Source organism: Peromyscus leucopus, chromosome 5 (genome assembly GCF_004664715.2).
Source record: "Peromyscus leucopus breed LL Stock chromosome 5, UCI_PerLeu_2.1, whole genome shotgun sequence".
Lineage (NCBI taxonomy): Eukaryota > Metazoa > Chordata > Mammalia > Rodentia > Cricetidae > Peromyscus > Peromyscus leucopus.
In genome coordinates this window covers 68,119,626-68,144,540 of record NC_051067.1, presented here as the reverse complement: position 1 = coordinate 68,144,540, position 24,915 = coordinate 68,119,626, and the positions used below count along the sequence as shown (strand labels likewise).

Below are 24,915 nucleotides of genomic sequence, written 5' to 3'. Positions count from 1 at the left end.
GTAACTTTGTGCCTTCCCTGGAACTCACTCTGTAGCCCAGGCTGGCCTCGAAATCACAGAGATCTGCCTGGCTCTGTCTCCTGAGGGCTGGGATTAAAGGCATGTGCCACCTCGCCCAGCTTTAATTCAATTCTAAAAAGTTTTACATTTCCTTCTTAATTTCTGTCTTGACCCATTTTTTTTTTCATTTGGTAGTGAGTTAAGTTTCCACTAGTGTGTATACTTTCTGTTGTTTGTGCTGCTGTTGATATCCATGGTGGTCAGATAGAATGATGGACATTATTTCAACTTTCTTATATCTGTTAAGACTTGTTTTGTTTCCGAGTGTGTGGTCAATTTTGGAGAAAATTCCATGAGGTGCTGAGAAGGTATATTCTTTTGTGTTTGGGTGAAATGTTCTGTAAATATCTGTTAGATCCATTGGTTTATAATGTCAGCATTTCTCTATTTAGTTTTAGTCTGGATGAGTTGTCTATTGTCAAGAGTAGGGTATTGGAGTCATCCACCATTACTATGTGAGGGTCAGTATGTTATTTTAGCTGTAATATTGTGTCTTTTATGAATATGGGTGCCCTTGTGTTTGGTACATAAATGTTTAGAATTGCAATATTCTTATGGTATATTTTCTACTTAATGCATATGTAGTGTATTTCCCTATGTCTTTTGATTAGTTTTTGTTTGAAATCCATTTTGTTAGTTATTAAAAATTGCTACACCTGCTTGCTTCTTGGATCTGCTTTCCTAGAATTTCCTTTTCCATCCTTTTACCCTGAGGTCATGTCTATCCTTGATGATCCTTGTTGGATGAAGCAGAAAGGTGGATTGGTTTTCTAATCCAATCTGTCAGACTGTGTCTTTTGACTGGGAATTGAGACCATTAATATTGAGAATTATTAATGAAGGGAGTTTCTTGATTCCTATTACTTTGTTTTTCTGGTGTTCATTTTTCCCCTTCTAATTTATTGTTATAGAATTGTTTATTCCTTGTGTTCTCTTGGGTCTAGTTAACCTCTTTGGACTGCAGGTTTCCTTCTAGTGCCTCTGTAGAGCTGAAATGATTGATAGAAATTGCTTATTTTCGTGTCTCTGTATGTGTATATGTGTGTGGAATATTTTTCTTCATCAGTTGTGAATGGTAGTTTTTTGCTGCGTATGATATCTGGACTGATATCTCTAGACTCAGTTTGTTGAACATCTGTCCAGGCCCTTCTGGCTTTCAGAGTTTCTATTGAGAAGTCAGGCATTATTTTTATTAATAGTTATTATTATAATTATAATTATTATTATTATTATTAACATCCTGACTGTAGTTTCCCCTCCCTGCTCTCCTCCTAGCCCCTACCTCCTCTCTTGCCTCCCCCCCATCTATCCCTCCTCTGTTTCAATTCAGAAAAGGGCAGGCCTCCCATGGATATCAACCAAACATGGCATATCAAGTTGCAATAGGACTATGCCACCTCCCCTTGTATTAAGGCTGGTCAAGGTGACCCCCATATGAGGAATAGCACCCCAAAAGCCAATAAAGGAGTCAAAGACAGCCCCTGCTCCCACTGTTAGGAGTCCCCCAAGAAGACCAAGCTATACAACTGTAACATATATGTAGAAGACATAGGTCAGCCCCTTGCAGGCTCCCTGGTTGGCAGTTCAGTCTCTGTGAACCCCTATGAGCCCAGGTTAGTTGATTCTATGGATTTTCTTATGGTGTCCCTGACCCTTCTGATTCTTATAATTCTTCCCGTCTTCCCACAGGATTCCAAAAGCTCCACCAAATGTTTAACTATGGATATCTGGGTCTCTGTATCTGTTTCTGTCAGTTGCTGGATGAAGCCTCTCTGATGACAATTGGTTAGACACCAGTCTGGTCACAGGAGATGGCCAGTTCAGGCTACATATCTGCTATTGCTACATGTCTAAGCTGGGATTATCCTTGTAGATTCCTGGGAGGTTTCCTTGAGCCAGGTTTTTACCTGACCCAGAAATGCTCTTTCAGTATTCTCCTCCTCCATTCCTGCCCACAACCTGATCACTCAAGATCTCATCCCCACCCACCCTCAGTCCACTCAAGAAATCTCTTCTAGTTACCCTTCCCAGAGAGATCTGGAGTTCTTCTTGTTGCTTAGCTTCTCTGGGTCTGTGGACTGTAGCATGGTTATCCTTTACTTTACAATTAATATCTAATTATAAGTGAGTACATACTGTGTTTGTCTTTCTGGGTCATCTCACTCAGGATGATTTTTTTCTACTTCCATCCATTTAGTTAAGTGTTATTCTATTGGACCTGCATTATATGTGACTTGGGCTTCTTCCCTTTTGACATTTAATATCCTTTGTTGTGTACATTTAGTGTTTTGATTATTATTTTTTCTGGTCCTATTTAGTGTTCTGCATGCTTCTTGTACCTTGATAAGCACTTTCTTCTTTAGATTGGGGAAATTTTCATCTATGGTTTTGTCAGAAGTATTTTCTGTGGCTTTGATCTGGGTCCCCCCCCCCTTTCTTCCTATTATTCGTGGGTTTGGTTTTTTCATAGTGTCCCGGATTTCATGACTTTATTCCTGGATTTTATTTATTTATTTACTTATTTGGTTTAATGTTTTCTTTGCCTGAGTTGTTCAACTCCTACGTGGTCTTCAATCCTGAAACTCTATCCTTGTCGTGTAATTTGTTGTGAGGCTTTCTGTGAGGCTCTGAGGTTTCTCTTTGACTTCCTAAGTTTTTCATTTACAGTTGTTTTTTTTTTTTCAGTTTGTGTTTTCTTTAGTGATTCTGTTTCTACTTTCATGTTTTGAAATGTTTTCATTATTTCATTCAACTGTTTATGTCTTAAGACATTTGCTCATATCCTTCTTAAGGTCCTTGAACATATTCATAACTTATGTTTTAAAGTCCTTGTTCTATGCTCAGCTAAATTGCATGTTTCAGGGTCTACTGCAGTAGGTTGCTGGCTCCTGGAGAAGACACATTATTTTGGCTGTTCATGTTTGTGTTTTTGCTGGGAACTAGGCATGCTTGAGGTGTTTCTTGGCATAGATATCTGGTCTTGTCTTTGTTGGGTGGGTGTTTCATTCTTTGGTGCATTTGCCCACTATGGATTCTCGGCAAGTATGGTAGCAGCTGGAAGAAAGTCTGAGAGGGGCAGTAGTGAAAGAGCCAGGCCACTGGGGTTTGCACTAAGAGGCAGCAGGAGTCGAGGTGATGTGGGAGGAGGGCTTCCTAAAGGCAGGCTGCTCCTGTAGGCAGGAGGCATGCAGCAGGGCTAAGAGTGAGCCTGAGAGCTCAGAATGGAGGCCGGGAAGGATAATGAAAATTGCTATCACAGCACAGTGTAGCCACTGGGTTTCTTAGTTACCAACTTCTTAACTAGACCTTGTTTGATCTAGGAGAACCTGAATAGGTTGGTTGAATCTAGGCCAGAATCGGAAGACAGTAGTTTTCTTAAGGAGTTTAAAAAAAAAAAAAACCAGAAGAGTAACTTTTACCCAAAATTATATTTATATATTCATAATTTTGGAGGGGACATTTGTTGCTGTGGTCCATGTGTAAAGGTCAGAGGACAGCTTCTTCCACCATGTGGGACTTGAGGATTGAACTCTGGTCATCGGGCTTAGTGGCAAGCTATTTTACCCGCTGAACCATCTCAATGGCCCACATTTAAGATGTAGAATTAAAAAAACTCGTTATCATCATTGTTTAATTCTTAAAGCTGTACTAGATTGTGACAGATGGAAAAGTTTGACAGTTGTGCAAAGTGGTACAAGAACACAGACGGCTCTTTAGACAGCTGTGAACACTCAAGTGACTGTGGTATTCAGTTGATTAAAGGGTAGACACTGAAAGTGCGGGAGAGGCACCAAGTCAGGCTGAGTGCCTTTCTATTTGTAAATACTTGTCTTAAAATACTATTCACAAGCTTCAAATCACACAGGGAGGCTAAGGCAGAAGGGTAAGTATTGTTATGTTGTCCTGGGTGGCATACCAGACCTTTTCTCAGAAAGAAAATATGCATGCATGCACACATGCGCGCGCGCACACTCTCTCTCTCTCTCTCTCTCTCTCTCTCTCTCTCTCTCTCTCTCTCTCTCTCTCTCTCACACACACACACACACACACACACTTCAAATGATGAGAAGAGACTCTGCTACTCCAATAACAACTTGGAAATCCTTTTTGCTCTTAAGTAGTTGTCAGCACACTTCATTTCTTTGAAAGCTAAGAAGCTATTGAAAGTCTTGGCTTGCTATGTTCCTTCTGGTTTCAGGGATTCATTTGCGATAATACAAGAGATGAGAACTGCCCTTCCTAGGTCAGTCTACACAGAATCGTGCTGTGTAGTAGGTTTTACAGTGCCGTCACAGCAGTCAGCAGGACTCTATAAATTACAGCATGCCACTTTACATATAGAGCTGAACGTTTATCTACCTGGGGTCTGTTCTTGGGGAGTTCCTTTTAAAAATGAAGCGATCCAGAAAAAAATTCCTAATTGCAAAGTCTAATTTTAAAATTGCACCTTGGTGAGGCAGGCAAGGTCTTGCTTGTTTCTGCCATCCTGCTGTCTCCAGCTAGCTGGCCCCTGAGCTGCTCGATGGCTGTCTCCACCTCCCATCTCTCCTTAGGAAAGCTGGGATGATTATAGATGCTGCTTTTGAATGTGGGTTTCATAGCAGGCTTTTCTCCCTCTGAGCCACTAGAGAGATGAGTAATGCCATGTCATTTTGAGTTTAAAATTCACTCTTGTAATTTTTCAAAACATCTTTGAAAATATGAAAGCCTTCCTGAACTATAATATGAATTTTGATGCAAGGTAATATTCTTTATTATTCAGTAATCCATGCCAGTGGTTGTTTGTTTTTAAAGTTTGATATTAAATTGGGCACTTTGTATTTATTTTGGCTTATAACTGAAGAAAATGGGTATTGTTCTTTTTATTAAATGTGTTTGTGCACTCTCTCACACTCTCGCATGTGTGTACATGCATGCATGAATGCATGCACCTGTGTCAAAGCATGTGTGTGTAGGTCAGAGGACAACTTGTGGTAGTTAGCTCTTTCCCTCCATCATGTAGGTCCTGGGGATCAAAATCAAGTTTGCAGGCTTCACAGCAGGTGTCTTTACCCACTGAACCATCTCATCAGCTGTGGTACAGTTTCCTGACTGATATTCAGTAACTAACTTCTGAAGAAGTAGCTTGGGGATGATAACTAAAGCAGTTACATCTTGAAATCACGTGGGGTATGCTAAGAGTTTGGCAGAAGCTAACCCTTTCAATTCTTAGGATTACTAAAATCACTGCAGAGAGCAGGTGGGGAAACCTCTAGGGAATTTGTGGTCTTCTTGCCTTTTGATGCCTCTTTCTTTGTATTTCTCTGGAAAAAGCATTTTCTTCCAAACTATGTCCTTCGTTTCTCCAAACAGTAAATGCAAAAGTGTTATGTGTGTTTGTATATTGAGTTGAGAGGCTACATTGCCAACACCCTGTCTTTTTTTTTCTTCTTCTTACAGAATTTACCATCTACTGTTGTAGCTCATGTTCTGAATCCTCAACCTGGAGAGAAGATTCTAGATTTGTGTGCAGCACCTGGGGGCAAAACTACACATATTGCAGCATTGATGCAGGACCAGGTGAGAATGTCTTCATGGCAGGCTCCTCTCAGATAGTTACCATGGCCACTGAAAGTAACCTAGGTAACAAGGGTGTTTAACTGAAAGACTCTTCAGCTATGTCATTTCTACATTCAGTACAGTTGACAGTTACTTGTGAGGCCAATCTCGAGATAGTCCGTTTGCTAATACAATTATAGACTTGTTCCTTATAGACTTTTTAGCTGAAATATTTAAGAGACCTTTTCATGCTCTTAATTTTGAGATGTTTGTACTTAGATGAACTACTAAGATATAAACTGCCATTAAAATTAATTTGAGAGAATATTATCAGTGTTGACATCGTATGTATGGTCTGTATGCACAAATATTCTGTATCAATAAACAGATTCACATATATGTGAATGTTCAGTTGTGTATCTACAAAAGAATATAGTCCTGATAGTGTTTCCTTATCACAAATGTAAGTCTGATCCTAGATAACTTTCATCCAAATTTTACTGCATTTTTCTCTATGTGTGTGTGTGTTCCAAAGAGCTTTCTTTTTATTATGGGCTGGTTTTCTCTGTGTTCAAAACTCATTAATGTTGTTCTCATTTTTCTTCAATTGAAGAAACACAGCCATTTGTTGCTGCCTTTCTTGTTTCAGGCTTTACAAAACTAAATGCTTGCTAAAATGTATCGTGCAGAGAATGGGGCAGTGCAGTGAGACTGAATTCAAGGAGTGTGGGTACTTTGATAATGTTTGTGTGCTAATGGGGATATTCAAGTGAGAAGTTGAATACATCGGGGAGAGAGAAGAATGACTGAAATAACATCTGAATAGGAGACATGGACTAGAATTTGACGTGCAGGGGACGTTAAGTGGTATCATGAAACAGTTAACTCTACAAACAAGAAGGAAAATCCCACACATGAGTGTAAGTGCTGGTGAAATGAACACATGCCCCAGCACTGGGCACTCTCACGCTCGTTCAGTTTTCTCAATGAAATAGGAAGAAAAGTGAACAGATGTGAAGAGGATGGGGAGAGAGTGAGAATTTTGAGGTGTGAAATATCAGGCTAGGAAATTGAGTGCAAAAATGAGATAGGGGGGCTGGAGAGATGGCTCAGAGATTAAGAGCACTGGCTGCTCTTCCAGAAGTCATGAGTTCAATTCCCAGCAACCATATGGTGGCTCGCAACCATCCATAAAGAGATCTGGTGCCCTCTTCTGACCTGCAAGTGTATATGCAGACAGAACACTGTATACATAATAAGTAAATAAATCTTTAAAAAAATGAGATAGGGACACATCCACTTTTTACTAAGGGGTCAGAACTTTATGGTGAGGTTAGTTGATGTGATTCATGCTCTTGGCTGTGTAGGGGTGGGTGAGAAATTGACAGAGAACTGATTTAACCATGGCAGAGATTATAAATCTGCAGCAGAGAAGCATGGTGTGTATATAGTTAGGGAGTGACTGATGTGGTACAGGATAAGATGGTTGAGAGTGTAGCCTGTACATGGAGCACTTGGGAGGCCAAGGCGTGATGATAGCTGGTAGTAAGTCAAGGGTTAATTTATGGAGCATTTAATGTACATACTTTTTCAGTTTACTCAGAACTTAGATGTGATTATCAATATGCTTTAAAAAACGTGATGATCTGCCTATAATTTGTGATATGTTGGTTGTATTTGTTAAAAGCAGTTTGCTTGGATGTGGGTCTAATGCTGGGGATTGAAACCAGGGCCTTTGTACAAGCCAGGCAAGTACACTTAAGAAGCTGTACTCGCTAGACATTTTATCTTCTCTAGTAAAATAAATCTTTCCAAACAGAAAGAATATTTATAAATGAATCCATTTGCAATGATTTTATGATTCTGCTTAAAAATACAGTGCCCTGGTGGCATAAAACTAAATGTTTGTTGAGCTGAGGCAGTTTAGGGGATTGAGCTAGTCTGAAGGGTCTAGTCATGCACCTGGTCAGCTGCAGATAAACTGGTGCTTCTGGTAATGTGGATGAGCTCATTTGCTTGGTTTTTATGGTTTTTTCTTAGCAAGCAACCTCTACTGAAACAGCTAAGATGCTCTGCCTTTCTGGTCCATGTGTTTTTCTCCCCTGCTAATATCTGAGGACCTGCCAAGCAAAGGGCAGTAGTTGAGGCTGTTGTCAATTGTCCAAACACTTTTGTGTATCTTCTTATATCCCGTCCACCATCTTGCTATCAGCCAAAAATAGCAATATGGCCTAGTCCTAGAGTGGAAGGTTGTGTTGAATACTTCAAGTTTTCTGCAGCTTTTAATTTTTTGTTATTAGTTAAGCAAGCATATACATACAACTTCTAGACTTGTGCATTTGTGAACGTGGCCAGGAAAGTTTTTCTTTCTCTGTAGTGTAGTTGAGCCTTATTTGGCTTTTTTTTTTCCCTTTTTTCCCCCTACTTTTCCTGTTTAGGTCACCTTAAATGCCAAGGTTTTGCCTATGCAACCTGTTTGTCAAGGTATTGGATTTTTTATTTTTAAGCCCTGATGATAATGAAATGTGACCAGAAAATTTCTGTATTATAGTATTGATGCACGAGACATGTAAGGGTGATATATATATATATTTTAAAAGACAAGAAAATATACAGAAGAGTTAATCCACCATGTATGCACTGTTACTTAATAGTGTGTTTCAAAATCTCACCCAGATGACTCAGTATGTTCTTAAAACTGTGACTATATGACTTTGGCTTAAGTGTGATTGGTTAATATATCTTAAGTTAGTTTTGTTATGACATTTCCTTACATAATTGTCATTATACTTTGTTTTTCTTCATCTCCTTTATCCCTTGCTCTTCCCATCCATCTCTCATGCTGTCCCCCTTTCCCCACAAATCATCTTTGCTTCTGCTTACATGTCACATAAATCCCATTACTCTTTTTTCCTGCCTCCCACTTTCTTTAAAATTGCTTTGTCTATTCTTATGGTCCCCTTCTACTTTCATGATGAACACACACACACACACCCACACCCACACACACACACACACACACACACACACACACAAATTCTGCATATGGGAGAAACTATGTAATACTTGCATTTTTTAATATGGCTTGTTTTGCTTAACGTAATGATATCTTCTTCCATCCATTTTCTTGCAAATGTCATTCAGTTTTCTTTGCATGTATTTTCTTGAGGATTTTTGTCTGTGTTTATCAGAGAAATTGGTCTGTAGTTTTCTTTGTCATGCTCTTACCTGATGTTAGCACAAGGACAATCAATACTGGCTTCAAGAATGAGTTTGACATTGGAAGAGTTTGAGTAACATTGATTTTAGCTCTCTTTTAACAGTTTGGTAGAATTTAGTATGAAGCTTTCTAGTTCTGGGTTTTTCTTTGTTAGAAGTCTTTTTACTGCTTCAGTCTCAGTGGTTGCTATGGATCTGCTTAAGTTCTTGAATTAATTTTAGTAGATCATATGTGCTTAGGAATTTACCCATTTATTCTAGATTTGCTAGTCTTTGGAACATAAGTTTTCACAGTATTCTTTAGTGAGCTTCTGTATTTCATTGCCATCTGATATAACATCTTTTTTTTCTCTTTAAGTGTATTGAGTCTTGATCTTTTGGAAGGGCTTGCTTATTAATCTTATTCATCTTTTCAAACAACTTTTGGTTGAGTTTATGTTTTATTCTTTTAGACTCCGTTTGATTAATTTTTGCCCTTTGTTATTTCTTGCCTTTGTGCTGAACTCATTCTTACATTCCTGAGACCTCAAGCAGTATCATGAAGTTATGTAGTTGAGAACTCTGATCTCTTTTAAATGTAAATGCTCATAGCAAAAACCAACCAAAAATGTTCCTCTTCACAGAGTTCTCTTAGCTATGTCCTAAATGTTCTGATACGTTTCCTTTTCATTTTAATTTTTTTCTAATTAAAAAAAAAAAATCCTCCTTGATTTTTTTTCAATGGTGTACTGGTCACTTGTAACATGAATCTTAAGTGGTCTTATTAATAAAAAACTCAGTGCCAGCTATTGGGGTAAATTCTGGAAGATCAAAGAAACAGAACAAGCCACAGGTAACCTCACCTTGCCAACTTCTCAGCCGATCCTGTTTTCATGAGATCCTGTTTCCATGAATCTTCATATTGAAAACTTCTGAGTCCTCACCCGAATTGGTCTCAGCTGAACTGCTGCTAAAAGCCTAACAACTTAAAAGGCTATAGTTCCTGGTCCTTATGCCTTATATACCTTCCTGCTTCCTGCCATTACTTCCTGGGATTAAAGGCATGTGTGTCTTTCCCAAGCAAGACATGAGATCTCAAGTGCTGGGATTAAAGGTGTGTGTCACCATGCCTGGCTGTTTCCAGTGTGGCCTTAAACTCACAGAGATCCAGATGGATCTCTGCCTCTGGAATGCTAGGATTAAAGGCAATGTGCTACCACTGCCTAACCTCTGTGTTTAATATAGTGGCTGTTCTGTTCTCTGACCCCCAGATAAGTTTATTGGGGTGCACAATATATCAACCCCAGTCACTCACAAATGGATTTTCTGTTTCCATGTATGTGAGCAGTATCTGTAGTTGCTTTTATTGATTTTAGCTCTGTTGTAGTACAATCTGATAAGTTACAAGAAATTATTTTGACTGTTTTATATTTGATAAAACTTGGTTTGTGGTTTAGAATATATTGATTTTAGAGAAGATTCATGGGATTCTGAGATGAATGTATATTCTGTTTGTGTTGGGTGGGATATTTTTATAGGTACTATGTAGTTAAGTCCATTTGACTTATGATGCAGTTTCACTCGGGTTTCTTTGTTGATTTTTAGTTTGGATAATTTATCTAAAGACTAGAGTAAGACATTTAAGTCTTCTAGAGCTGTTATATGAAGACCCGTGTAGCCTTTTATGCTGACTAATGTTTGTTTTATGAAGTTGGTGGTACATATGTATTTATATGATGACATCAACTTGATTAATTGGTCCTTTCATAATGTGCAGTGGCCTTCTTTATCTATTCTGATTAATTTTGATTTACACTCTGCTTTGTCAGATACCAGAATGCGAGCTTGCTTTCAGCTTCCTTTTGCTTGATGGGTTGTACTTCATCATCTGAACCTTTGTGTATGGTTATCTTTGTGAGTGAGATATGTTTCTTGGGAACAGCAGATAATATGTAGTTGGATCTGAGTTTTTTTATCCAGTCAGCTAGTCTGCCTCTCTATTGGTGTGTTAATGCACTTATATAATTTGAGAGATGTGTATTAATTTGTTTTACATTCATTTGTTCAGGACTGGTGGAATGAATGTTCATGCAGAGGTTAGAAGTCTTATTGGTTTCTCTCCATCCACCAAGCCGTGTTTGGCAGCAAATGCCTTCTTTCCTGCTAAGCCATCTTGCCAGCCCAACTAATACTTGTAATTTTGTTGGTTGTTTTCTGCTTTGTTGGATTGATGTGCCTTACTTTCTCCCTTTAACTATCAGGGGTATGCTAAGTAACTGTGTTATATGATGGATTTCTTCCTAGTTCTCCTTTTTTTATCCATTCCTCTTAAGAAATTGATCCCTTCCTATTCTCTCTTGGTTGAGACTGTTCTCTTCTGTGGGTAGTGTTTTTTCTATATCTTCTATAGTGCTTGTTAGTGGTTTTGAGTTGCTTAAATTTGTGCTTATTTTGAAATGTCCTTATTCTCTAATTTTAATAACTTTATTAGATTCATCAATATTGTTTGGTAGTCATTTATCTTGAGGGCTTGAAATATATTATCCTATGTTTTCTTGGCTTTTAGGACTGCTAGTGAGAAATCTGTGTTATTCTGATATGGCTGTCTTTGTAGCTGACGAGGTTTTCCTTTGTATCTTTTAATATTGTTTCTTTGCTCTTGATGTTGACTGTAAGAAGTTATGGAGAGATTCTTCTCTGAGCAAGTCTAGTTGGGTTTCCAAATAGCTTTTTTTGTCCGGATTCCATTTCAATCTCTGTATTTGGGAAGTTTCCTGCTGTAATTTCATTGAATAGATTATTTTGATATTATGAATGCTTATCTCAGATTCTTCAATCCCATGAATTTATGGTTTGGTCTGTTTATTACATGTGTTATTAAATGCTGAAGTTATGCTGTCTTTATTTTAAACTGATGTTTGACTTTAATATTTCCTTGACCCTTTTCTCCATAACTGATAATCTTCTGTCTCATCAAAACTATTGGTGATGCTTTTCAGGTATATTTTATTTGATTCACTGAGTTTTTATTTTATTTTTTTAATTTAATTTATTTATTTATTTTTTAATTTTTCAAGACATGGTTACTCTGTGTAGTTTTGGTGCCTGTCCTGGATCTTGCTCTGTAGACCATGCTGGCCTCGAACTCACAAAGATCCAACTGGCTCTGCCTCCCGAGTGCTGGAATTAAAGGCATGTGCCACCATAGCCCAGCTATTTTAAATATCAGTTTCTTGATATATTTTTCTATCATGTTCCTTTTTCTTCCATAACACCTTTTCCTTCATTTTGGTGACTTTCCTGTATGTCTTGGGTTGAATTAATCTGCCTGCTTGTTTCGTCTTTGATTCATCAGTCATTTTGCAAGCAAACTTCTGAAGCTGTCCTCCTGCATCTGGTGTTTTCCAAGCCCCATTGCCTGGCTTTGCATGTTTCTTGTGTATCTGTGATATGATTTGTTCATTGGTTGGTCTGGACAGCTCTGCTTTTCTTTGGGGATCTTATTGAACATCCTCCTAGTGAAGGCTTCTTTTCTACTACTGCCTAGAGAAGAAAATGATGCCTTGCTGGAAGAGCAACAATGTCAAACCATGTAAGATATAGAAATACCCTTAAAAATCTATTGGAGCCATTGGTATTTATGTTATCAATGATCATGAAAGAGAAAAATGGTAAAACTTACACAGAATGACAGAAGACGCTACACAGTTAAAAAGTACTCAGCTTGAGTGCAGAAGTAGTGAGAAAACAGAGAACTATGAAATTAAAAGGTACTGATGGGAAGTGTGGGATGATCAGTGAGGTCGAAGGGTATGGAGAGGAAGGGGAAGATGAGGAAGTGAGGTTTAGTGAGTGGAAGGAAGTGAGCCGTAGTGGAGAGACACGCTGTGAGAACAAGGGAACAGATAGCACAGGATAGGTGAAACACAAGAAGTAAGGTTTCCCATTAATGAGGTGCTTTAACAGCAAAATTAGATAGAGGGAAGCTGAGGAGTAAAAGTGGAAAGCATAAATTTTTATTTTAAAAGGTAAAGAAGAAATGTTAGTGTAAGTACCAGCACTTACTTACAAATCAGGGTGTCCTGATATGGTCAGTGGGAATGAAAACCAGGCCGGGTTGGAGGGGTCTCAACAAGACTGAAGCTGAGACAAGTTTATTCCAAGCAATCGGGCTTTTTATACCCCTATCAAAACAGAATAACATGGTGGTTGCCAGGACAGTGGTGGTTGTAATTGATACAGGGCATATAAGAATAATGTCTAAGACTTAATTGTCCATCAAACTTCTGCATGTGTCAGTGACTTCTAAGGGAAACAGAGACACAAGTGACCTGCATGCTTCACTGCCTGTGGGGGTGCCTCAGTTTCTCAGGAACTAAAAGGCACACAGTGCCCCAGGAGCCATGGACTCTACCCTGAAAAACTTGTGATGAATGCCTCTTAAGGCAGCTAGCCCAGGCCAACTCCATGATTCCCTCATGCTATAAAGAAAACAATTGGAGGAGAACAGGACACAAAAAAGAATAAAACACAACAAAATAGATTTTTCTAGTAATAAAAAATGTATTAAAATGTGAAATAAATTCATGAAGGGCTATAAAAAATGAAATGTTTTAAAACGAAATGAAGTGAAAATGATGCTAAAAAGTGCTAAGAAGAAAAAAAGGAGGCAGAGGGGACAAAAGAAAAAAGAGAAATTGTTGGAGTAGTTTCTGGAGTCCTTGAGACAGAGACTAAGGGCAGTGAGTGGGTCAGATGAGTTTGTGGCCTCTTGTCTTTACCCTGGTTTATTCTGCTGTTGAACCTGTATTGGCTCCTGATTCCCACCAAGCTCTCTTGACTTTAGTAGCTTCCCTTTGCACACCAGGTACCTCAGGTGGCCACCTAGCTTTGCAGTCACATGTGGGTATCTTCACTCTGCTGAAAGCTCTGGATTTTATCTTTTGCTATTCTAGCTGAAGGGTGTCTCCCAAGCACACTGGGACTGTGGGAAAGAACCACAGCTCTAAGATCTGTACAGAAGGAGGACGTGTCTTCATACTTTCAAAACCTCCTGAGTCATAATCATCTGCACTTCAGAGTTCTTGAGGATCTACAACACTGAGGGGTGCTAGGTGGCTCTTGAGGTCCAGCCACCCTTTGACCTTAGGCTCTGTCCACCAGACACTACTGCTGTTCCCACTCAATGACATAATGCCTGCCTGCAGAGGTTCTGGTGCAAGACTCCTCCAGCCTACACTTTTCAGACTCTCAGCTCCTGGCCCTCCTGCTCTGCCCAGCCAGCCCCCAGGCCCGTAGCAGATTACATTTAAATTCCCTGACATGGCCATTGCCTGCTCTCTGGGCTCAGGGTAGCTCATTTTAAATAATAGCATCCTTCTTGAGATAGCACCCAGGGAGTCCTAGGGAGTGACAACTGGGAGTCCCCTCTACTGCTGACCACCAGAGGCACTGCCTCAGCAAAACCTGCTCTAGGCTTTGTCCTAAAAGTAGGACTGCCAATCTTTCTTCACCAGGGTCATCTGGGGATCATGCTGCTGGGCTGTGTTCCTGTCACTGCCTTTGTGACTCTGACCCTCTTCCTCATCCCTCTTTGGAGAGGATTCTTTCCTTTACTGGCTTTCTTAGGGTTTCTATAGCTGTGGAGAGACACCGTGACCACAGCAACTCTCATAAAGGAAAACATTGAAGTTGAGGCTGGCTTACAGTTCAGAGATTTAGTCCATTATCATGGAGAGAAGCATGGCAGTATGCAGGCAGACATGGTGCTGGAGAGGAGCCAAGATCTGGATCCGCCGACAGCAGGAAGAGAGAGTATGCCCCTGGGCCTGGTGTGAGCTCCTTAAACTTCAGAGCCCACCCCCAAAGACACACTTCCTCCAATAAGGCCAAACCTATTGCAACAAGGCCACATACCCTGATCCTTCCAAATAATACCTATGAGCCTATGGAGGACAGTTTTATTCAAACCACCATACTGGCTCACAAAAGTTGAGAGCTGCTCAGTTGCCACCTGACCCTGGTGTCCTATACGAGTGTTTGAACTTTATGCCTTTTCAAAGCATTGTTGCTGTGGTATACAAAAGTTTGGGCCAATGATATTCTCATTTTGGTTACCATAGTTCAAAGAATTTTGTGAAGCTTGAAAATATTAAGACGAGGATCCACTTTACAGATACTCATTTGTATATAATCCCTTGAAGCTAGATGTTTCATATTGGAAGCTCACTTTTCCCAAGGTAAGCAGTTACTCAAGATTGGTGGTTTATGTTTACCTTCAAGAGTGTTTCTAAGCTTCTTGAAAATATAGAAAATATTTTTTTTCAATTTGATTTCTGTAGATTAAAGATAGGCTACGTGGAAGAACAATTGACAGGTATGTGTTTGTTTCAAGGAAAGACTAAATATTTAAGGAATTGATTTTTTCAGTGCTCGGAACTGTCTCTGGAACCTGTGCTTGCTAGGAAACCTTCTACCCTGAGCTAGACCCCTCAGCCAATGTAAATTTGATGTACATTTGGTAAAAGATTTCAGCAGGCCTGGGAGGAAAGCAGGAGACCACAGTTTTACACTAGTATTTTGTATTGCTGATTTTCATAACTGCTTTGGATTTATGCTTTATTTTCATTTTTTAGGGAGAAGTAATAGCACTGGATAAAATAATGAATAAAGTGGAAAAATTAAAGCAGAATGCTTCATTATTAGGACTTCATTCTATCAGGGCATTTTGCTTTGATGCAACAAAGGCACTTAAACTTGATATGATTGATGGCACAGAAGGTAACCTTGTTTTTCTTGTTCCATGTTTTCTTCTCATAATTACATGTACTCATTGGATCTTGATACAGTTATCAATGTGGAATGACAGAAAGTAATTAAGATAATGTATTAGTGTCTATGTAATGTTTAATGTAATGTCTGTGTTAATGTTTTAATGTGATAATGTTTAGGTGGCAAGACACTCAAAATTTACTCTTGACAGCTTTGAAAAGCAGTATATGTTATTACTAAGTGTAGCTAGAGTTTTCCTGCCTTGCCCAAAGTCAGGACAAATCTTTGTCACCCGCCAGTCCCACAGCCGCTCAGACCCAACCAAGTAAACACAGAGACTTATATTGCATACAAACTGTATGGCCGTGGCAGGCTTCTTGCTAACTGTTCTTATAGCTTAAATTAATCCATTTCCATAAGTCTATACCTTGCCACGTGGCTGGTGGCTTACCGGCGTCTTCACATGCTGCAGGTCATGGTGGCAGCTGGCAGTGTCTCTCCGCCTCAACCTTCTGCTTCCCACAATTCTCCTCTCTCCTTGTCCCACCTACTTCCTGCCTGGCCACTGGCCAACCAGTGTTTTATTTATTGACCAATCAGAGCAATTTGACATACAGACCATCCCACAGCAACTAAGTGTAGAATCCTGTTGTGCACTAGGTCGTAAAAACTTACTCTTCCTGTCTGGGTAAACTTAGTAACTTTTCCAGAGTATCTCCCTGTCCTTCCCAGCCATTCCCCGATAGCTACTGTCTCTCTATCTGCTTTAATATGTTCTGCTTTTTAGCTTCCAGATACAATTGTCTTTTGGTGCCTGGCTTAGTTTCATTTAACATACTATCCTCTGGATTCTTCCATGCTATTGTAAGTGGCAGATTTTTTTCAAAGCTGAGTAATATTCCATTGTGTATATGCACTACATTTTTTTCATAACATTTCTTGTTGGTAGACTCTTGAGTTGGTTCTGTAGCATTGCTTTTATAAAAAGTGTTGAAGTGAACACGGGAGTGTAGATAACTCACAACAGTTCCCATTCATTTATTCCCACTATCAAGCATGATTGCTGTATCACACAGCTGTTGTATTTATTGTTTGAAGAACCATGCCACTTCATTAGTGGTTATATTAATTTATGTTCTTACAACAGTACATGTGTTCCCTTTCTTCTCCATGCTCTCACCAAATTACCTTCTAGTTTTCTTTTGATAAGTACTTCCTCATAAGGGTCAGGTTGTATGTCTTACATTAGTTGTAGTGAGCGTCTTTTCCGTATACCCACTGGCCAATCTTCTTTTGAAGAGCAATTAATGGCAATCTAAAATCTTTCCCCCTTTGGGTTGTGTATGATAAACACTATGTTGTTTAGTTGCTGTGATAAAACACTGACAAAAGGAAACTAGAGAAAGGTTCCTTTTGCTTCACATTGTGGAGGTGTACCCTGGGTTTCTAACCTCCCGTCATGGTGTACTCTGTGCTAATGACTTTTCCATAACAGTGTAGTCTGTCTTAATGACTTTTCCATCACGGTGTACTCTGTCTTAATGAGTTTTCCATCATGGTGGACTCTGTGTTAATGACCTCCCCATCATGGTGCGGGAGGTGTGTGCAGTGTCAAGTGCTTCTCCAGCTGTTGCAGCAAGAGCAGAAGGAACTGGTCACATTACATCATAGGTAGGAGGTAGAGAGAGAGGAATGCTGCTTTCCACTTCTTTGTCCTCCTTTTCCTCCCGGACTTCAGCCCAGGGAGTGATGCTGCCAGGTTTAGGGTGGGTCCCCTCTCCATTGAAACGTCTCTGAAATGCCTCCACAGACACCCTCACTGACACTTCCCGAGGTGAGTTTCTTAGGTGACCTTAAATCCAGTGAGGTTACAGTGATGAACCATTATAGCAATGAATAGTTATTTTTTGTTTGCTTTTAGTACGTATGACTACTCTTGTTTTTTGTCTGAAATATTGAATCCATTTTATTCCAATAAATAACTGAGTGGCGAAGACTTGAGCCATTTGTTCTGTATTTCCTAAGTGATTTATAGATGCACTTGCTTTCTGTGTTGCTGCCTTCTTTTGTAAGTAGGTGTGTTTCTAGTGTGCTGTTGTAATCTTCTGCTTACCCATTGTAGGTTTCGGTCACCCAACTTACCAACTTTACTGTAAAACATATCCCTCACAGGCCACTTGAAGCTGATAAAGACTGCATTTTGCATTAAAAGCTCAAGATTTTTTCTTAGTTCTCCATTTTTATTTTGTTTTTATTGCATAATTTGTATATTTCTATATAGTGTATCCCTAAACAAATTATTGTAACTTACTCTTTTTGGTGGTTTGGATGAGATGTCTCTCACAGTCTCAGGCATTTGAACTTCTTGCCTTACTTTTTATCTTTTTTCCCTTTTTCCTTCTGACTATATATTTTCAAATAATTCCTCTTTGGATGCACATCATTTTTCTTCTACTCAATGAATTTTCTCTTTGACACTCTTACTTGTCTTTCTGTTCATTATAGTTTTCAGCCCCATTTGTTGAAGAGTCTGTCTTTGCAATGCACATTTTACACCTTTGCCAGAAGTGAGGTAGCTAGCCATAGCTGTGTGTGTGTCAGACTTGTGCTCTGTTCCTTGGGTTGGTGTGCTTCTATGTGCCTTTGTCCCAGTGTGTCTCTGTCTTTGTAGCTTTGTGGTGTGATGTGAAGCTGGTATTACTAGCATTGGCGTTTCTGTTTAGGGTTGCTTTGGCTATTTGGGTCTTTTGGCTTCTGAATGAATTTTAGGATTGGTTTTTCTGTGAAGAATGTCATTGGAAATTTGATGGTTCTGGTATTGAATCTGTGGTTGTCTTTGTAGAAAAGAGCCATTTTCACAGTAGTATTCTACCAATCCATGAGCACGGGTGGTCTTTCCATCTCCTAGTGCTTTCTCTGAGGTTTTAAAGTTAGGAAAAGCTTCTGGTAAATAGAACATATGTGTTCTTACAGTATATTATTATAGAAGTTTGTATTTGCCTTTCTGGCTTTGTTTTGTTTTCCAAGACAGGGTTTCTCTGTGTAACATCCCTAGCTGTCCTGGAACGTGCTCTGTAGACCAGGCTGGCCGTGAACTCACAGAGATCCCCCTGCCTCTGCCTCCCCGCATTACGCGCACCGTCTTAGCTTCATGTTTGTTGCCGTAACAAAGTATCTGACAGAAACTTAAAGAAGTAAATATTTAATTGGGCGTTCAGTCCATAGTGGCAGGCAGGGCATGATGGATCCCAACAGTCCATTGTGGCCACCAGTAACCAGAGCAAAAGGGGATAACATCTAGGGCAAGATACTGTCTCTAGGACCATTCCCCCAGTGTCCTCCAGCTAGTCCTCCCTCTTGTCTTCTACTGCCTCCCAACATTAGGAATTAATCAGTGTCTTAGATTAGGGCCCCTGTGATTGGATCTTCTATGGAAATAGCATCACAAACATACCCCAAGGTGTACTTTACTAATGTCTCAGGTATTTCTCAAACCAGTCAAATTGGCAAGAAAGAACAGCCATCACAGTTTATTGGGAACGGTGAGATTAGGCATTGCCATCACCCTCATCAAATTACAGGTATAGTAGTGCCCTATAGAGTGTGAGTCAGTTCTGAATTACAGCCTGTTATTGGTTTGTCAGAGTGCTGGGCCCTGCAAATATGGAGCTTCAGGAACATATTCAGAACAAACTTGTAGTTTGCACGGACGTTCTTTGTGGAATTGCAGGTTTCTCAGTTTTTAGGCAATTGTTGAGAGTTGTATTTCAGATGAATTATATGGTCACAGAATAAAAAAAAATGTACAAAGTATTTCAGTAGCTAATTTAGTATAGATTTAAATCAGTGAGAGAGCACTTATATGAAAATAAGCAGTAGGAAGAACAGGGTGAATGGATACTTGTAGGCTGTAAAGCAGAAGGGAAACGGGAGACCGAGAACTGCCAGCTGCTGGGGAGCACTGCTTAGCGGCTGCAGGAGCCTCCACACCGCAGGGACCCCCTGCACCTGAGATGTCACCACCTGTAGAGGGCGCTGGCTGCTCCAGACTGGTGCTTAGAGGAAAGGGTGGAACTTGCGGTGCCAAGGTAAAAGGGACTGTGAAGGTTTTGACAAGAAAACAGAGGATGAGGAGAAACCGTTCTCCATACCTGTTGTCTTTCCTTCCCCCACCCCATCACATCCCTCCTGGACCTCCTGTTAGTGGCTCTTGCAGCCAGCAGGCAAGTATGGTAGTCATTTGCATCATTTTATGATGACTTCACACTGGGAACCACTTGAAGGAATGAAAGCAAAATTTTAATAGTTGACATTTATGTATTCGAGTTAAAAAACTAAAGCTATGAAAATAGATTGTGGAAAATATTCATAGAATATTATGGGAAAGGTTCCTGTCTTCTGTGTATAAGAGATGTTCTGTTCAGTAAGAAAAGGCAATGATTTCAGTAGGGAAAAGCTACACAAAGGATGTACTTATTTAAAGGAAAAATACAATTGGTCAATAAAAAGGTGTTTTGATGAGGATTTGGAGAAAGCAGGTACCCACACTCGTGATAATGACAGTATGCACTGGTATAATTTGTGTGTGTGCGTGCGCGCACGCGCGGGGTGGGGGCGATTATCAGTATCTATCAGAAAATAAAGATTTATTTGAAAAGTTTTTTCCAAGACAGTAGAAGAAACAGAAAAAAAAAAAAAAGATTCTAGATTGAAGTGGGCTAAATTGATAATTGCTTGTGTCCTTACAGCCTTCTAACCAGATAAAAACAGAAGGTAATTCTGGGTATAAATAAAAGTGTTCAGTAACAATGCCAAGCTTGCAGGTAAAGAACACAAGTTTCATAACTTTCTCCAGTCACACCAAATACATCAGAAATTATTTATGAACACACAAAGGGAAACTTGATGAATTGTTAACTCCAGGGGGCTAATGGATCATAGTAGACAGTAGCCATACACATTGCCATAAAACCAGGAGAATAAACAACAGCAGCCAGACCAGCATGCTTGACCAGAGGTCAGCAGGCTCTGACTTTTCGAGAGCTGCCTGCAGGGGGCGCTACCAAGGAAACCACTTCCGCTATGATTGATGACTGGAAGTGGTACTAGCTACTGACTCTGGGGCATTATGGCTTCTAACACTGGGAGTTGAAGTTCTTCATTTGGCTTGGTGTGGTTTGTGTTATACTAACAAAACTCTCATCTACAACAACTGCATTTTAATGTTCTTACAAAGTCAAATCTATATGAAAGAGAAGTAATTCTTAGCTTAGCCAAGGACTTGCTTAAAGGGAGAAAGGATTTTTCTTTCTTTAATATCTTGGATTATGATGTAAATTTCTTTTCTTTTTTTTTTTTTTTTGGTTTTTCGAGACAGGGTTTCTCTGTGTAGCTTTGCGCCTTTCCTGGAACTCACTTGGTAGCCCAGGCTGGCCTCGAACTCACAGAGATCCACCTGCCTCTGCCTCCCGAGTGCTGGGATTAAAGGCGTGCGCCACCACCGCCCGGCTTTAAAAGGGAAGACTAAATTTCTTATTGTTGCTTCTATCTCAAGAGTATTCTACTCTTTTCGAGACCTATATGTAAGAAAGCAGATAATGTTTCGAATTCTCTTTTATAGGGGCACCTCCATTCCCACCAGAATCTTTTGACCGAATCCTCCTCGATGCACCCTGCAGTGGGATGGGACAGAGGCCAAATATGGCTTGTACTTGGACTTTGAAGGAAGTGAGATCATATCAGCCACTGCAGCGAAAACTCTTTAATGTGGTATGGATCCTTTGCTGTGAAGAAATTGACCATTGCTAATTCAGTGTTCAGTCTACCAAGACTATTGTGTATAGCAGCAGCCTTCACTATGATCAAAGGGTAGATGGAGTCAATCAGAAGTCATGGGCAGAGACTGCATACATATAATTTGATATGGCCGCATTGAATATTTATTCAGCCTTAAAAAGGAGTGAAATTTGGTACATGCTACAATATTGATGGCCTTGGAGACTTTATACTAAGTTAAGTAAACCAGTCAGAAAAGGAAAATTTTGTATGATCCCAATTATAAGGTAATTAGAATAGGCAAATTCCTAGGAACAGAAAGTAGAACAAAGGGAGTATGTTGAGAGAAAGGGTAGTTATTTAATGGTTATGGAGGCTAAGTTTGGGATGCTTACACAAATGAATGCTTAATGTCATTGGGTTACTCAGTTAACATGATAAATTTTATTTATCTTTTTTTATTTTTTTGTTTATTTGCTACAGACAAGGAAGAGATTGAGAACACCTAGTGTTTTGTTTGTGTGGCTTTAGTTTTTTTAAGACAGGCTCTCATGGTGTATCATAAGCTGGACTCAAGCTCTCAATATTCTACTCTCATCCTCATAAGTGCTGTGATGATTTGTATGCATTATCATATCCAGTTATAGCTTTAAACCTAGGGAACTTTTCTTTATGTTGACCCATTCTTTAAAATACACAACAGTAGCTTATAGTATGTTTTCATTGAGACATTCAGTGAATTGTAAACATTCTACCCCTTAAATGAAAACAGAGCAACAGAACAAAAAGACAGTTGGCTGAGTTGTTCATGCATAGTTGCTAATTGATGTAAATAATTCAATATAAATGAATTACTCTTTACTCTTCCTGGCTTAGTTTAGTTATGAGGTTAGAAGTCAAAAGTCTAATACAGGATAACAGATTATTAAACTAGGCATGATAACATCCAGAATGTAGAAGGATCATAACAACTGCAAATTTAATTGATCAGTACAGTACACATAGAATATTTGAGAATTTTTGTCCGTTTTGTTAAACTTAGTATATTTCAAAATATGATGTACTTCATTTTATGTTAATTTCAGTTTTTCTATTTTTAGAAATTTATGAGCAGATGTGTGTTTATTTGTCTGTATATGTACTGCCTGAATGCAGGAGTCTGAATAAACAGAAGGCCTCTGGAACTAGAGTTACAGGTGACATGAGCTGCCATGTGGGTGCTGAGAACTGAACCCGAGTCCTCTGCAAGAGCAGTAAGTGCTCTTAACTATGGAGCCATCTTTCCAGCCCCAATATAATGTTCTTTTTTTTTTTTTTTTTTTTGGTTTTCTCTGTGTAGCTTTGCGCCTTTCCTGGGACTCACTTGGTAGCCCAGGCTGGCCTCGAACTCACAGAGATCCGCCTGCCTCTGCCTCCCGAGTGCTGGGATTAAAGGCATGCGCCACCACCACCCAGCTATAATGTTCTTTTGATGAGATATGAATTCATTATTTCTCCCTTTTCCTTCAATGATAATGTATAGACTACAGCAACAAGTAATATGCTGTAATTACTCAGTCTCTAAGGTTGTCTTCAAGGACATTTCTGACCTTTCTTTCTTGCTGCCTCCTTTCATACACAATAGAAGCCCTGGTTGTGGATTATTTAAATAGTTTTCAGAATAGTCATCAAAGAACATGCCTCTGGCCTGAAAGGATGCTTTCCAGACAAAATGCCTGAGGGTTAAAAGAAAGTTACCACTTTATTGCTTTTTCCTTCTCTTGTTGCTTTTGGGTTATAGTGAAAATGGAAATTCAGAAAGGTTGCTCAGAGGAAATGGATGATTTCAGTGCAGAGTGCCAGCTGTGAGGGAGAGCTTAGAGAGCAGGTGTGCCCTGTGCCATGGCTAGACCGCCAGCTGTGAGGGAGAGCTGAGAGAGCAGGTGTGTGAGATGCGGTTAGACATTGAGAATGTGAACTTTAGGATCAGAACTGTCTTCATTAGAGCCATGCCTCCTCTACATTAGTGACTTTGGGTACGTTGATTTCTAGTTGGATGAATGGGGAGAACAACACTATGTAGTAGGAATACTTGATTGGAAATGGCAGCCTGGCTTCATTGTTGGTAAAGATTCTTTGAGAAAATTCATGTTAAAGTCTTTAGCATGGTAGCTGGCACAAAGTCACAGTGTTTACATTCCTTTAGATAAGGTACAAGTATGTATTATGACTTTTGAAAGATTTTTATTAAAATTTTAAACAAAATCATAAGTTTATTTTAAAAAAGGAAACAAAGTTGACTGGGTAGGAAATGGGGGAGGGAGAGAGTGAATCAAGGGAGAGTTAGGAGAAGAGGCCAAATAAGACCAGAACAGATTGTTTAAGAGCCTCAGAGAACTCAGGAAATCTCTATGAGCTTACAAAGATACATTTTAGCGATGTAGCCCATTGGTAGAGTGCTGGCCTAATGTGTTAGTCACTTGTTGCTGTGACAAATACCTGACGAAAACAAATTAGTTTTGAGATCCAGCCATCATGGTGAGAGTCATGGCAACTGGGGCCTAGGCATCTGGTCACATTGCATCTGTAGCTCGATGCTGAGGGCAGTGGATGTTAGAACCCATCTCGCTTTCTTCTTCTCATCAGTCTAGAACCTTAGCCTATGGAATAGTGCTCCCACAGTGAAGGAGGGTATTTCACCCAGGTTAACCTAATCTGGACAATCACAGGCATGCCAAGAGGCCTGTTCCTCAGTGATTCTAGATCCTGTCCAGGTGACACTAACCATTACTCCTATCATGCATGAAGCTCTGGATTAGATTCCCAGTAAGACAGAAACTGAGTGGAACAGTACACACCTGTGATCCTAGCACTTGGAGATAGAGGCAGGGAATCCCAAGTTTAGAGTCATCTTTGCCTAGATGGGGAATTTGAGGCCAGCCCGAGATATAGGAGAGCCTGCCTAAAAAGAAAAGAAGATAAACTTAAGATATTTGGGAGAAAATTACTTTAGCATGGTAGCACATATCCTGATTCCTGCTAAATACCTACAGCATGCAAAATAATGTCTAGATGGTAACTGAGAAAGCGGACAATCCCTGCCCTTCTCTAAGAGCTTTTGTTCTGACTGGCAGTTTGTTATATTACATGATGTTAATGTTGTAGAGAAAACTACAGAGAGAAAGGAGTGCTGTGGGTCTGTTGTAACCAGGAAGAGCATTTCAGAGAGGGGATCAATGAGCAACAATGGGTAGAACATCGTGAAGGAACAAGCAACTTAGATAAGTAAGAGAGTTTCTAACCTACTCAAGGATCCTCAAATAGCTGTGACTTTGGGTGTTAGAGGAACAGCAGGAGGCCAGGGTTGCTAATGCAGAAGGGCAGAAGCAGGGAGGTCAGTGTGGCAGGAACACCTGTATGTAGAGACTTGAAAACTTTCAGGACTTGTGAAGCTGAGAAGCAAAAAGTTGAAAAGCATTGTTCAGACTAGTGTGTAGAGAATGGCTTGTAGGAGGGCAGAGAAACAGAGTGGCAGATTTAACTGATATATATATATATATATATATATATATATATATATATATATATAATCCA

The 24,915-nt window shown here is 39.6% G+C and overlaps 1 protein-coding gene across 1 annotated transcript in view; it reads left to right on the top strand.

Moving 5' to 3' along the window:
* Nucleotides 1-24,915, top strand: part of Nsun6 (NOP2/Sun RNA methyltransferase 6) — a 62,671-nt gene that overhangs the window by 27,033 nt on the left and 10,723 nt on the right. The window contains exons 7-9 of the mRNA XM_028870506.2: nt 5,500-5,619; nt 15,432-15,576; nt 21,188-21,336. Coding sequence (XP_028726339.1) covers nt 5,500-5,619; nt 15,432-15,576; nt 21,188-21,336 — 414 coding nt within the window. The remainder of the gene's footprint in view (nt 1-5,499; nt 5,620-15,431; nt 15,577-21,187; nt 21,337-24,915) is intronic.